The sequence below is a fragment of the Cupressus sempervirens genome, chromosome 5, assembly GCF_028749045.1.
Source record: "Cupressus sempervirens isolate cs-2001-9-10 chromosome 5, ASM2874904v1, whole genome shotgun sequence".
Classification (NCBI taxonomy): Eukaryota; Viridiplantae; Streptophyta; class Pinopsida; order Cupressales; family Cupressaceae; genus Cupressus; species Cupressus sempervirens.
Genome location: NC_143122.1, coordinates 300,013,652 through 300,030,173, shown reverse-complemented (window position 1 = coordinate 300,030,173; position 16,522 = coordinate 300,013,652). Strand labels below are relative to the sequence as shown.

General features: G+C 33.8%; 1 protein-coding gene across 1 annotated transcript; it reads right to left on the bottom strand.

Moving 5' to 3' along the window:
• Positions 1 to 1,379: 1,379 nt before the first annotated feature.
• LOC149555770 (uncharacterized) lies at positions 1,380 to 3,398 on the bottom strand. The gene is made up of 3 exons (XM_089833692.1): positions 2,948 to 3,398; positions 2,252 to 2,370; positions 1,380 to 1,879 (listed from the first exon to the last, which is right to left on the bottom strand). Exons 1-3 carry the CDS (start codon positions 3,365 to 3,367, stop codon positions 1,732 to 1,734), a joined length of 687 nt encoding a protein of 228 aa, XP_089689818.1. The 5' UTR covers positions 3,368 to 3,398; the 3' UTR covers positions 1,380 to 1,731.
• Positions 3,399 to 16,522: the final 13,124 nt, after the last annotated feature.

Genomic DNA, 16,522 nt, shown 5'->3' with positions numbered 1-16,522 from the left:
TTTGTTTAAGAGTCTATGTTTTAATATTAGAATTCAATGAGGAATGGTGATTGCTTTTTGTGATAATTGGAGTGTATTCTACCTAGATAAGAACCTAACATTTCATGCTAGGACCAAGCACATTTATGTTTAGTATCATTTTGTTAGATATATGATATGATCAACACCTCTAGATGATGAGTGGGGAGAATGAATTAACATAACCAAATACTTAATGACTTCGACATAAATTTTAATTACTTGTTATTGATCCCATTAACTATTACTGAAATATATAGCAATGGAAGAACACACAAATGAAAACCAAATTTATGTAGAAAACCTTGCTTATGCCTCCATTGGAATATGAATACACATCCCATTAAGGGATGAAGTATATTATTTTGGTTTGGTGTGAAATACTAGGGCTTGTGGTATTGATTCTTGCGTATTTTCTTAAATATATTTTATGTGTTGTCTCCTATATTTATTTGTGTTATCTTGTGAACTTGAATAATGCATTATGACTTATACATGTTTGTAATGTAATTTTTTTTATGATCATATGCTTTAATTGTACGGGTATGTTTTTCTGTCATTAAGCTTGAATACATGTAGTAAATGGGTTGTATGCCATCGCATCTTGAGGGTGTGTATCTTGTTAAGATATATAGTTCATCACTTGAAGATCTAGCTTTCATAGTATGTGACGCGAGTAGTCAATCATTTAAATGGTCATATAATCTTGGATTTGTTGTATTCAGTTGGAGACATTATAAGTTGATAGGCATTGTGAAATAAAATGATGTTGTGAAGTGTAGTACATTTTTATATATTTTGAATGAATCTTGGGTACAACTATACCTGTCTAAACATGTATTGTGAACTTTATGTCTATGTCTTTATGGGACTCAAGGATCTATGGTTCTATGGCTATTGACACATAATTGGAAATGCACTAAACAAGACAATCGATGGTGTCATTTTGTGGCTGATTTTTACATAATTAATTCTTTGCCTCGATCAATGGATAGGGAGGAAACTAATTCCTGTAATGGTGGGTTCAACACATTTCTTTAATAGCAATAGGACCTTAGAAGCCTAGAGGAATTAACTTGTAGAATTGAAATTGAAATCTACTTAATATATTTATTAAGTAAATTGTTTATGATCACATTATATACATGATTATTCATTACATGACCTATAATATTCATTATCATTGATGACTGATAGTACTTAATCTCTTATATACATTAATTATGTTAATCTATACTTAATAATACTTATTAAATTTATTTTACTTATTAACCTATTGTAATTAATAAAGAATAACAAATATATATCACACTTTATTTTTATAATACTTACATATTCAATCCGACCTCATTTAATATAAATTCCAATAAAAGTCTTACACTTTTTTTAAATGCATTCAATCATCAACTTCTAAATCAAAACAAAAAAGTAGTCCTTATTTTGTCCTCCAACGACCATTAAAAGTGGCCCCATAAAGAAACCTTGTCTGGTGCAAGCTTCTAAAAGTTCAAAGTACATGATTCATTCATTCTTGCATTTATCTCACGTGTATTGTCAAACCCACAATAAGTCCAGCATTCTCAGCCTTCCACCATTAAATCCCAACCCACAATATATACAGAGAAACAGTCCTACAAATCTTATGTGTGTATATAAAGGGCATATACACAATCCATGATCCTAGTATCCCATTTCAGCCACAAATATAAGATATCATGCCAATAGCCAGAAATCTTTGTGCCACCTGCTATTTATTATGTATCCGCCAAGGTTACCACTCTGCTTTCTCACACTCAGTGTCAGGCATTCCGCATTGTTAATGCAAAAGTCTATCAGCTCTTGCCGCTTGCTTCGCATAAACCTGCACAGCATGAACTATATCAGGGAATAAAGATAGTAATATTAATCGGATTTTGACTATTCATATGTATTGATTTTTTAAAAATTAGATTGTGTAATGGTATGATTAATGGAGACAAAAAGTATTAGTTGTAAGCTAAAAATAAATTAAAAAGAGAGTCAAGAGATTACATGATTTAAACCAAAATGATGCCGGTTTGTTTTCAGTTTAAAAGTAACTTATTTCATCTCCTTATCTTTCTATTATCTTATAATAGTTTACAAAGTGCAACTCTAAATGTTGATGTAGAAGCTCTCACACAATTTAATCTAGAAAAATATAAAACTAATATAATAACAAACTATTGCTTGAAACCTTACAGCGAATATCTACCTGTGAAACAAGGATGGTTTTCGTTGGCCCAAAACAAGCAGAGAAACTCGTAGTTTATTCGCATATGACACTATGGTAGTTGCCTTGTCTCCCTGTATCATAACACCTTCAACTTGTACCTGAATCATTGATAATTATCAGGGTAAACCAAACAACATTTCAATTCATAGAGGCTATTTGTACATATGTTTTCTAAATTCAATAGTATAAATTTTGTATTGCATCCATGTTTCAGAGCACATTTCATAGTTTGATTGTGTAAGCTTTGTTTTGCATTGGCATTTTGGAGCACACTCCTCTAACTCACTTTCTAATAAATTAGAGTTTGAAGAACTCTGATTGGGAAGTTTGATACCAAACAAAACAAACTTAAAATGTGATAAGAAAAGTTGATAATAAAAAAATAAAGTGTCAAGTAAAAAAGGTATACAAAATAAAACTTAGATATCAAACAAAACTTAGATTATGATCGAAATCATTGATACAAAGTAAAACTTAGAGTGTGATTGAAACTATTGATATAAAACATAATTTAGAGTGTGATTCAAAATATTGACACAAAATAAAACTTAGAGTATGATCCAAAATGTTGATACAAAATAAAGCTTAAAATATGATCTAAAATATTGATACAAAACAAGATTTACACAATCATATCCAACAAACACCAAGATTGTGAACGAAAACAAAACAAACCTGTGGAATGTGGGAGATGCAAAGAGAGCGCATGGAGTTAAGGAGGTGGCAGGCACGGAGGTATCGACGTGCGACATCTGGCTTACATCTACGGAGACAAGTAGAGTCCAACACGTGGAGGAGAACAAGAGTGTCCACCCTACTCACAAGGTGTGATAGAACCCACAACATTGCAGTCCTAGACTGAGGAGAACCATCAACCACCACCATCACCTTCTTCCTCTCCTTCACTTCACATTGCCTCTGCCACTCCCACTCCCACTGCCACTCCCACACTTGCCTCTCAAGCCTCTTCTCCTCCTCTTCATCCCATGGACTAGATGACCATGATGAATCAGGGACTCTGCTCAGACTCAGCTGCCTTAGAACTGAACTACTTCTTCCTTCCTCCATTGCAATTCTATGAAACTTGCATTCCATTGTAGTGGGAGTCTTATTAATCAGATTAGGAGCGTACTCGGGATTCGAGAGGTTATAATGGGATTGGGAAAAGTGGGGAAAGAAAGATTTTTTGTATGTATGTCGGATCTACGGAAGGAAAGTTGTGGGTTTAAAAGTGTTGTAGCTTTTAATGGGTGACTGATCTGGCCCATATTTCTTCTTCTTTTCCGTGTTAACGTTCAGAAGTGTGGGATTGGAGATGATTTTGATGGACTTTTGTACATTGCCACTTGTTGGACGCGGCTTAGCTGGGAAAACCAGGTGGGTTCTCTTTATTTCAAACTAGAAAAGTTGTCTTCATTGTAGCTGAGTTCAAAACTTAAAGTTGTGACGTGGATATGAACGTTGTTGCCTTTTTCTATAGTGTGTTTTGTCTCTCATCTCTTGCATTGAGTTTTGTAATTGCCTTAATGAGTTGATGTGTGTTCTTTCACATTGGAGTTTTTGCAATTGCTTTAATGAGTTGTTGTCTGTTCTTTCACATTGGGGTTTTGCAATTGCTAATGAGTTGATGCGTGTTCTTTCATATTGGAGTTTTGCAATTGCTTTTATGAGTTGATGTGTGTGGGACCTTGTGTAGACACTGTAGACTTTGTTGATGTAGGGGTAAATTGAGTGATTGAGGATCTTTGTCTTTTTCTCGAAATTATGAAATCATTTTTTAATAAGATCTTTTTTTGAACATATTACATTTTGCTCATGTATGGAGCAAGTCAAATGGTCAAGATCATCCTTTGCTCCACTTTGTTCGGTTCATTTAACGATTAATGCTTAAGGTAAAAGTCTTGAACAGTCAAAGTTGACTATTTTTTTCCAAGCTTAATTTGTTCTTTTGTGATGTTTAAGGATTGTTCGCTTTGTTACTGCTCTTGTTGCGTAGCAACTTTCTTTACTTGTTTTTCCCCTCAACTTAAAGCTCTTTATGAACTTTATGGGTGTGACTTTTTCCACTCTGCCTTTTCTTAAATATTTGTAACATTATTTTTCATAAATGATAAGACACCAATTCATGAAAAATAAAAGAAAAACAATTCTTTTTGAGTCTTAGAGATTATCTTGGGTTGTGGATTTTACCTCAAAAAATTCATTTATATTAGAGTGTTAATAATTCTAACGATGCATTTATTTTTGGCCTATTTTAATGAAATGTTTTATATAATTATATATATACAAGTGGTACATTTGCATATTGAGTTGGTTTATATTTAATAATTTTTCTATTCTTTTTGTTTTTACCATTATCAAATTTCCACAATCCATAATTTGAAGCAAATATTTTTTTTGGAGTCAATTGTGTGTTTTTAATTAACATCAACATTTCAAATTTTTCTTTTTTACTGAGGAGAATTGACAAGTTAGCCCAAATACCTAGAGCTTAGCTCTAGACACCATAAGTTGTCCTATAACCCCTCTATTTTATATTCCTATCTTTCTCTTTACACATTTATTATTTATTTATTATTTGTACATAGTCGATTATCCACCCCCATCACATATATATTTTTATTTGTAGTCAATTATCCATCACTATTATGCATATTTCCACACAATCCCTTCCTACTTTGACTCGTTTACTTTTTTTCATTTCTTTTTTTAGCATGACATGGCTCATGGAATTGAACTAGGTTGAAACTTGACATTAAATTCAATTTCCAAATTGTTGCTCATTTTCATCATTGTGAACCAACTTGATACAAATTATTTTTAGTTGTTATGTCTGAGTATTTAAAGACATTCATTTGCCCAATTTAAACATATGAAACTATAACAATGCATTAAAGAATATTTTATTTTCTAAGGGATAAATAATCTTAATCTACATTCAAAATCATTTTGGTCATCTACAAATTTTCGCTTGTCATTTTAAGCCACCCACTTAGTAATATAATTTTGTTCAAATAGATGGTTGTCCTAGAAAAACTTGACACTAGCAGCATGCCAATCTCCTCCGTGATGTTTGTAACCACTATTGGAATGGATCCAAACATAGAGAAGGGAAAGGTGAAGATGCATATACTAGAACTTTATGTTAGACCTTTTCAAGTTCAATCTCTAAAGGCTTAGATTTAGTCAACATATTTTTTGAGATTACATAGAGTTTAAGACATTTATTAGATTGTGAGCATTAAAATAACAATAATGTTAATTCTTTATTGGTATTCCAAAAGTAAGTGGATTTATTGTTATCAATATTTAATGTCATTTATCAACCCTACCAAATGATCAAATCTATGTTAATTATATGCTCATTATTTGTACTTATCTAAGTAGAATACATGCTCATTATTTTTACTTATATAAGTAGAATAGATCTATATAAAAATGGATTTGTTCCATTTCATTTTATTAAATTGTCTTCCCTTACAGATGACTAATATTTCAATGTAAGATTTACTCTTCTATTCAATCAAGGGTTTGAATCTACATTTAAAAAAAAAATACTTGTACCATCTTAAAATGGACACACTTCATTTTGGGACCTTTTAGCCAAGTCTTTAGTGTGGTTTTGATCTATTTTTTGCCTCTTCCCTTCAATTTCATGCTTCTTCGTTATATCTGACTTTCTAGAATGGCCTTCTAGGTGTCATCTTTCTACCCTTTCTAACTATATCTCTTAATCAACCTATTATCTCTCAATTTCACCTACACCTCCTTCTTGGCCTTTCTGAAGCCTTCATGTCCCACTACAACATTTGGGGTCAAATTGTGATGACAGTGTAATTTGTGGTCATTTTCATGTTTTTTTTTTTTGCAATTGTCCTCGACACCGTCGCAATATGAATGTTGGCATCATAATTGCGACGCTCACGTGAGTATAAACAAAAAAAAGAAAACACGACATAAATTATTCCCGTTTTGTTTTGATTGTGGAGAGATGCATGCAAAAGAGGGCCGAGAGCTCCGAATGAGGGTGGAGATCTCTAAACATTGTCTTGCCCTTGTCATTAGTGCATTTCATTGCTATGATCTTTACACTTTATTGTCATGCCTTTGCTTTGCAATTTCGTTGCTATGTATCTCTACATTTTTTTGTCATGCCCTTACTCTGTGATTTGATTTTTCGTGCCCTTGTGATCTCTACATTTCATTGTCATGGCCTTGCTCTATGATTTCATTGCCATGCCCTTTCTCTACGCTTTCGTTGCCATGTCATGCCCTTGTGATCTCTATGCCCTTGCTCTGTGATTTTGTTGTCATGCCCTATCTTTGCGATTTTCTTCAAGGGAGCTATGTAAATGTTCATTTCTTTCCTTCTATACAAGTATCTCTTTGTATTTCCTTCTAAACATGTATATTTAGAGATATTTTTTAAGGTGCTTATTACATCTTAGCACAAAAGAAAAATTGATCCAACTGCATACATATTCCATAATCCAAATAATAAAACAATAAAACTTACTTAACCCATGCTAAGTGACTTACCTCAAGATCCTCCATGAAAATAATGCAAACTGAGAAAAATGGGTAGAGTTCACAAGAAATTTTACAAAAACATATCATAGCAGATATTTTTAAGAAGAAACTAGTCACAACCCAGTTAAATGGGTCTAGTTGCTGATTAGCTAGGTTGATTAAAAATTCTTGTAGAACTATCATCAAATTAGGTACAATAAAATGAACAATCAGTTATTCCTAGATAGTAGGATCAAATATAGTTTTCCAAGGTGATAAACTTGTATATGCAAGGAATTGAAGAATAACTTCAGTGAAGAGTTGAGTGTAAGGAGTTGAAGAAGCAAGTTCTACTTCTGTGTAAATGTCATAATCATGAGGCTCATTCCCTTGCAAAAGCCTCTACCACAATGACATTACCTCTAAACCATGCATAGGATATTGAAGTGATACCCAACCTTGAAAACTCTTATAAGCATTTTATACTTGAGATCATCGCAGGAAGACTGTGGCAATACTTGAAACACTCTTATAAGCATTTGATATTTAGACTGTAAATTGTCAAAGACACTTGCAAGTGATTCCAATGTCATAGTACCTACCGCAACACTTTCCTAGATTCTATCTAGTGGCTCCCATAATATCCTCTATGTTTTCTACCTATTTTTTTTGTCATGTAGTCTCTTTCTAAAGCTGCTCCTTATCCTTCACTCTTGTGCCTTAAATTTTGATTATCAAACTTATGAATATCTACCTCTACCTTATCTAAAATCAACTTCACATTGTCTTGTAACTTTGGCATAGGTGTTTTTTCATTGATAGCTTTCATTTCAACATTCAAGTTTTCAAGATTGGTGAACACCCTCAGTTGCAGACCTCTCATGTCAAGCACTTTTTGCAGTATTTCAACACCATATTCTTGCTTCTGAGCTAATAGTTCTTCAGGTGCATTTTCTTGTAAAACATTAATTGTGTTGAACAATTGTAAACTCTTATAAAGTGTATTTTTGTTTTCATGAATGTATGCATATATTGTGTATGTATATATGTATGTATGTATGTATGTATGTATATGCATGTATGTGTATATATATATGTATGTATGTATGTATGTATGCATGCATGCATGTATGTATGTATGTATACAAAGAGATCTTGTGGATTGTGGATTATGGATTATAAACAAAATAGAAAAGAAAATGCGACATTTATCATTCCCCAATTTTTTTGATTGATTGTGGAGAGATGTGTGTGAAAGAGGGTGGAGAGCTCTAAACGAGGGTGGAGATCTAAGATTTTGTTGTCATTCCCTTGTGATTGCTGCATTTTGTTGCCATATTATGCCCTTGAGATCTTTGTGCCCTAACTCTATGATTTTATTCAAGGGGAGAAGGGGTACCCATGTAAATGTTCTTTTTTCCCTTCTAAACATGTATCTCTTGTTCATATATAATAGCTTTTGTCAAATTCAAGGATAACTGATTATGATGATTGTATGCTTATGTGCATGTATGTATGTATATCAGTTCACTATGTGAGTTGCTTTACATGCATACATACACACTTGCATGGTACTTGTGATAAATTAAATTAATCATTCATGTCTTAAATTCACACAAGCAATTATCCTTGCATTCAATCAACACTATTCATACCAAACTAAGTATTCAAAAATTTGTACTTACAGATTATATTATATCTTGGTGATTGAGTAAAGATCTCATGCATAATATCATCCAGGTCATGATTGGATGCATTCACATTAAGTCATAATAGGATTGAGTAGATGATCCATTTATGTGACTTCATACTTGTTTTGTCGAACATTTTGTTGAACATAATCAGTAATACTAGAATTATACAGCTACAACTAGTACTCTTGTTTATTTTATTTAATCATATACTCTTAAGACTATTATTTTTCAAAAAATTAGACTATATATTTGTTATCACTAAAACACAAATATAGATCTCTGATAGTTATCTTTTTTAATTTCAAGATCTTCATATTTAATGTGGAGAGTTTCCAATACTGAACAATGAAATAGCCACAATGTGAAGCCACATAGCTCATGGTTTTTTCCACTAAATTATATTTTTATTATATTTTTTTCCTTAAAAAATATTATAGGTTAATGTTCTTATGATCTTCCATACATTTAATAATTTTTCACTTGTCCTTTGAGGTAATTTTATATTCTAAGACAGAGACATCTATCATAAGGATGGACGTGCCAATTTTGATCATCCTGCTTTCAAAGTTGATTCCCTTATCAAATTAATGAAACTACTTGCAACTGATACCCTGCTTTTCTACAACTTGCGCGATCAGCCATTCACACGAACATCTTCCTCCTACCCCCACCATAGCATGCAACCCTTGTTTGAGGTTTATATCGTAGCCCCTCTTGGTATCTGAACCTCATTGAATCGATTTCAAAATGGTTCCATTGGTTCAAGGAGGTTCATATGTTCAATAAGTTCAGTGTCCTAGGTAATTTAGTGGTTTCAATGTTTAGAAGTTGGCTCTTGGCTTGGATTAGAGTACTGAGTTTCAAAGGCTCTGTAATTTAGATTGAATGGTTCATATCAATTTATGCAGATGCTTTCACATGTCTCCAAGAACATTTAGGTGCCTTTTGGTTCATAATAGCCCATGCACTACAAATCAAAATCAAAGTTCACATTTCAAAGGCCAAAGGTTTTGAACATGAAAGTAGTGATTCAGAGTGTTGGTTCATCAATTTGAATGTACAGTTCAATGGTTCAAGTTTGACAATTCTAAGTAGCCCATACCATTTCAAAAGACCAAGTCCATTGATTTGTTTCTAGCAATTTGATGATATAGATATTTAATATGGAAGAGGATATATTGGTATCATAAATGAATCATCCATTATCCATTTAAACAACATCTAATCTTCTGTAAGTCTCTCTCCTCTAAAGACCCAATACATTGAGCCATTATCATCATGAGTAGACTCACTCTCCTTGGACGTATTCAATCGAAACTATTCAAACCAAACTAAGTATGCAAAAATTTGTACTTATAGATTATATTATCTCTTGGTGATTGAGTAGAGATCAAATATAGTTTTACAAAGTGATAAAATTGCATATGTAGATGTATGTATGTATTTATGTATATATGTATGTATGTATGTATATATGTATATATACACACACACACATATGTGTGTCTATGTATGTATCTATGTATATAAACAAAGAGATCTTTGTAAATATACATATACATATACATATACACATACACATACACATACACATACACATACATAAAGAGAAGCTTCTCTATCTTTACATACATACATATATAGACACACACATATGTGTGTGTATGTATATATACACACACATACATATACATAAAGAGAAGCTTCTCTAATCACCCACTGAGGGAAATATAAAGAGATACATATTTAGAAGGAAAAGAAAAGAACATTTACATAAGTATGTCTTCTCCCCTTGAAGAAAATTGTAGAGCAAGAACTACTATGTTTGGGCTCGAATACACCATAAATTACACTGTCGTTGCAAATTTTTGTCGCAATTTGACCCTAAATGTTGTAGTGTCAAAGGGAACAGAGATCACAAGGGCACGACATAACAAAGAAATTGAGCAAGGGGACGACAATGAAATGCAGAGATCACAAGGGCACAAAGATCACAAGCACATGACAACAAAATGCAGAGATCACAAGGGCATGACAATGAAATGCAGTGATCACAAGGGCACTACAACAAAATTGTAGATCTCCATTGATCTCCACCAAGGGCACGATAATGAAATGTAGAGATCATAGGGGTATGACAATGAAATGCAATGATCACAAGGGCATGACAATGAAATCTCCACCAACGTTCAGAGCTCTCCACCCTCGTTTGGAGCTCTCCACCCTTTTTTACGCACAACACTCCACAATCAAAACAAATGGGGAATGGTTTATGTCATTTTTTCTTTGTTTTTTGTTTATAGCTAAAATCAACTTCACATTGTGTTGTAACTCTGGCATAGGTCTTTTTTTTCCTCGATAGCTTTCATTTAAGAATTTCAACATTCAAATTTTCAAGTTTCCTCTTCATTATATAGTCCTTTCCACCCTAAAACCCACTTTGTTACTTCATTAAAATTAGGACTTGAATAAAGCCAATGATACAAAACCTGCTGCCACTTTGGAAAACATGTTGCCTCCAACATTACAACCATATGATAAATGGGAATAATGTATGCCCAAGTCATAACCTAGTTAAATTGGTCTAGTTGCTGACTAGTTGGATTGATTACAAATTTTTGTAGAACTATCATCAAATTAGGTATGATAAAATGAACAATCAAATGTTCCTAGCTAGCAAGATCAAATATAGTTTTCCAAGGTGATAAAATTGCATATGTAGATGAATCACTTGAATGCCAGGCATGAAGTGCATTCCCCAATTTATAACGAATGGTTGGATATAAAGGTTCCATATGATGCTGAATAATGGAAGCCAAGGATGTAACCATGCATGTATTTAAGTTAATTTGGGCATCACTATATGATCCAAAATGTTATGAAGTACTGAAGCCGGTAGTAAATTCTCTCATGTTTCCAGAAAATGTAGCATAGGTTTAGGGTCCCTTGGTTCCCAGGAATTTGCAGCATAATTTAGGGTAGTAACTCCTTACACTCAACTCTTCACTAAAGTTATTCTCTTTGCCACAATGACATACTTCTAGACCATGCAAAGGATGTTGAAGTGGTTCCCAACCTTGAAACAACAAATGCATATGCAATACATGACAACTTGCATAACTTATAGTCTTTATATATAGAAAGAGATCTTTTTTAAGGTGCTTATTACATGTTAGAACAATAGAAAAATTGATCCAACTGCATACATATTTTAGAATTCAAATAATAAAATAATAAAACTCACTCAATCCGTGCTAAGTGACTTAGCTCAAGATCCTATACAAAATCCATGCAGACTAGGAAAAATGGGCAGAGTTCGCAAGAAATTTTAGAAAAACATATTACAACAGATATTTTTAGAAAGAAACAAGCCATAACCTTGTTAAATTGGTCTAGTTGCTGATTAATTGGGTTTATTAACAATTTCTTCTAGAATTGTCACCAAATTAGTTACAATACAATGAACAATCAAATATTCCCAGCTAGCAGGATCAAATACTATTTTCCAAGGTGATAAAATTGCATATGGAGATGTATGTATGCATGTATATATATGTATATATATATGTATATATATATGTATGTATGGGTATGTACAGGATCATGGTCAACCAAACTATGGCCTTAAGTAGCAGTGAAAAACCAGCACATCAGTGTTATGTCAACTTGACACATAATTTTAAAGTGGTTCTGGACTTTATATCAAAAAGTTGTAAGAAAATAATATGTAGGAAATTGAATATAGTTTCTAAACTACTAGGCCTTATCTGGAAAAAATAATAATTGATTGGTCAAAAGTTTGGATTTTAATGCAGCACTATGAAAATTTCAGGGCAAAAATAAAAAGTAGGTGTATGTCTGACCACCTTAATCAAAATCAAATGATAATATTTTTAAAATATAATTATAGATATAAAAAGTAGACTCATGCCTGGATGTGATGCATATTTTGGGTATTTTTATTCCAAATAAATAATTAAATATGAATTTTCTACTAAAAATTTTTCGAAAAAAAAACTCCCGTGTTTGACCACCTTAACTAATATAAAACTTTACCAATTTTTTTGTTTTTCTTATACCAGGTGAAGCATAGAATGTGACACAACTTTTGGATTTAAAAAATGTTATACCACTTGAAAGTTATAGCTATTTTTCAATCAGTATGTCAATCAACACTTTACAATCATCTTCATTGAAAATTAACTAATAAATACTTATCGAACTCAGAATTTGACAGCAATTATATTGATGGAATCTTGAGAGTGTTATAAAAACACTTTTTTCCTTTCATTCAATTTCGATGAAAATAACATTGTTAGATGGCTACCTGAAGTTTGAGTGTCATTGAAACCCTTCTCAACACATTTTTTGGGTTGAATAAATAGGCTTGGTAAATACCAAGGCTAATCAGATACCCAAATTCAAATTAGGTATCCGATTTCAAATCGGGTATCTGATCAGGTCCACGATTTTTCAATTGAAATTTGGAGGGAAATTTGATAGGAGAGATTTTCCAATGTCAAATTTGGAGGGAGGGAAATTTGAGAGGAAGTAAATTTAAGAGGAAAACTTTAGAGTGTTTTAGAGGAAAATTTATTTGGAAGAAGTGTGGACATTAATATTATTATTATATATGATTATAATTATTATTATATTATAGTAATATGTATGATTATTATTATTAAATATAATATAGTTATAAATATAATAATAATTATTATAACTAAATATAGTATAGTAATATATATGATAAATATTATTATTATTAAATATATATAGTAATATTTTATGACTATTATTATATATAATAATATATATGGTTATTTTATTATTAAATCTATAATCTAGTAACATATATGATTATTATTGTTATATGATCTAATAATATATTATTATTATATTAAAATATACAATATTATATTGTTATTAACTGTAATATTGTCATAAAATGCATCAAAAGCGGTCATAGGTTAACCTATGACCCCTTTCAATGCATTTCATGACAACATATGTCCCTAGGGCCCCTAGTGACCCCTTTTGACACATTCCCAATGGGTTCCTAGGGGTCATAGGGGTCTTAGGGATATACATTGTCATAAAATACTTCGAGAGGGGTCATAGGTTACCTATGACCCCTCTCGACGCATTGGAACCAACCAAATCCGTCCCTAAGGGTCCTAGGGGTATAGGTTGTGATGAAATGCATGGAGAGGGGTCATAGGTCATCCTATGACCCCTTTCAACCCATATAAACAATTATAATATGTCCCTAGGGGTCTTAGAACCCCTAGAGACATATGTTGTAATAAAATGTGTCGAAAGAGATCATAGGTCATCCTATGGCCCCTTTTGACCCATATAAATGATTGTAATATGTCTTTGGGGGTCCTAGGACCCCTAGAGACATATATCATCATAGAATGTGTTGAAAGGGGTCATAGGTCATCTTATGACCTCTTTCGACCCATATAACAATTCTAATATGTCCCTAGGGGTCCTAGGGCCCCTAGAGACATATGTTGTAATAAAATGTGTCAAAAAGGGTTATAGGTCATCCTATGACCCTTTTCAACCCATATAAACAATTATAATATGTCTCTATGGATTCTAGGACCTCTAGAGACATATGTTGTAATAAAATGTGTCAAAAGGGGTCAGGGGTCATCCTATTGCCCCTTTCGACCCATATAAACAATTCTAATATGTCCTTTGGGGTCTTAGGACCCCTAGATACATATGTCATCATGGAATGTGTCTAAAGGGGTCATAGGTCATCATTTGGCACCTTTCAACCCATATAAACAATTATAATATGTCCCTAAGGGTCCTAGGACTCCTAGAGACATATGTCATCATGGAATGTGTCAAAAGGGGCCATAGGTCATCCTATGGCCCCTTTTGACCCATATAAATAATTTTAATATGTCCTTAGAGCTCCTAAGATCCTTAGAGACATGTGTCATCATAAAATGTGTCGAAAGGGGTCATAGGTCATCTTATGGCCCCTTTCGACCCATACCCTAGGGGTCCTAGGGCCCCAAGAGACATATGTTGTAATAAAATGTGTCAAAAGGGGTCATAGGTCATCCTATGAACCCTTTTGACCCATATAAACAATTATAATATGTCTCTAGGGGTCCTCGGACCGCTAGAGTAATAAGTTGTTATGGAACGTGTCGAAAGGGGTCATAGGTCATCCTATGGCCCCTTTCGACCCATATAAATGATTGTAATATGTCCTTAGGGGTCGTAGGGCCCCTAGAGACATATGTTGTAATAAAATGTGTCGAAAGGGGTCATAGGTCATCCTATGATCCCTTTCGACTCATATAAACAATTATAATATGTCCCTAGGGGTCCTAGGACCTCTAGAGACATATATTGTAATAAAATGTGTTGAAAGGACCTATGACCTCTTTCGACCAATATAAATAATTATAATATGTCCCTAGGGGTCCTAGGACCCCTAGAGACATATTCTGTAATAAAATATGTCGAAAGGGGTCATAGGTCATCCTATGGCCCCTTTCGACTCATATAAATGATTCTAATATGTCCCTAAGGGTCCTAGGATCCTTAGCGACATATGTCATCATAGAATGTGTCGAAACGGGTCATAGGTCATCCTATGGCCCCTTTCGACCCATATAAATGACTCTAATATGTCCCTAGGGTCCTAGGACCCCTAGAGACATATATCATCATGGAATGTGTCGAAAGGGGTCATAAGTCATCCTATGGCCCCTTTTGACCCATATAAACGATTGTAATATGTCCCTAGGGGTCCTAGGACCCCTAAAGATATATGTTGTCATGGAAAGTGTCAAAAGGGGTCATAGGTCATCCTATGACCCCTTTCGACTCATATAAATGATTGTAATATGTCCCTAGGGGTCTTAGGGCCTCTAGAGACATATGTTGTAATAAAATGTGTTGAAAGGGGTCATAAGTCATCCTATGACCTCTTTCGACCCATATAAACAATTATAAAATGTCATAGGGGTCCTAGGACCCCTAGAGACATATGTTGTAATAAAATATGTTGAAATGGGTCATAAGTTATCTTATAGCCCCTTTCAACCCATATAAACGATTGTAATATGTCCCTAAGGGTCCTAGGACCCCTAGAAACATATGTTGTTATGAAATGTGTCGAAAGGGGTCATAAGTCTATGGCCCCTTTCGACCCATATAAACGATTTTAATATGTCCCTAGGTGTCCTAGGACCCCTAGAGACATATGTCATCATGGAATGTGTCAAAAGGGGTCATAGGTCATTCTATGGCCCATTTCGACCCATATAAACAATTGTAATATGTCCTTAGGGGTCCTAGGATCCCTAGAGACATATGTCATCATGGAATGTGTCAAAAGGGGTCATAGGTCATCCTATGGCCCCTTTCGACCCATATAAATGATTGTAATAAGTCCCTAGGGGTCATAGAACCCCTAGAGACATATGTCATCATGAAATGTGTCGAAAGGGGTGATAGGTCATCCTATGGCCCCTTTCAACCCATATAAACGATTGTAATATGTCCCTAGGGGTCCTAGGACCCCTAGAGACATATGTCATCATGGAATGTGTCGAAAGGGGTCATAGGTCATCCTATGGCCCCTTTCGACCCATATAAACAATTGTAATATGTCCCTATGGTTCTTAGAACTCCTAAAGACATATGTCATCATGGAATGTGTCGAAAGGGGTCATAGGTCATCCTATGGCCCCTTTCGACCCATATAAACAATTGTAATATGTCCCTAGGGGTCCTAGACCCCTAGAGACATATGTTGTAATAAAATGTGTCGAAAGGGGTCATAGGTCATCCTATGACCCTGTTTGACCCCTTTCGACCCATATAAATGCTTCTCATATGTCCCTAGTGGTCCCCTAGAGACATATGTCATCATGAAATGTGTTGAAAGGGGTCATAGGTCATCCTATGGCCCCTTTCGACCCATATAAACGATTGTAATATGTCCCTAGGGGTCCTAAGACCCCTAGAGACATATGTCATCATGGAATGTATCAAAAGGGGTCATAGG

Coding starts and splice junctions, on each gene's coding strand:
- LOC149555770 (XM_089833692.1), bottom strand. CDS start 3,367: ATGGAATGCAAGTTTCATAGAATTGCAATGGAGGAAGGAAGAAGTAGT. Junction 2,371..2,947: donor GCATCTCCCACATTCCACAG/GTTTGTTTTGTT, acceptor TCAATGATTCAG/GTACAAGTTGAAGGTGTTAT. Junction 1,880..2,251: donor AAACCATCCTTGTTTCACAG/GTAGATATTCGC, acceptor CATGCTGTGCAG/GTTTATGCGAAGCAAGCGGC.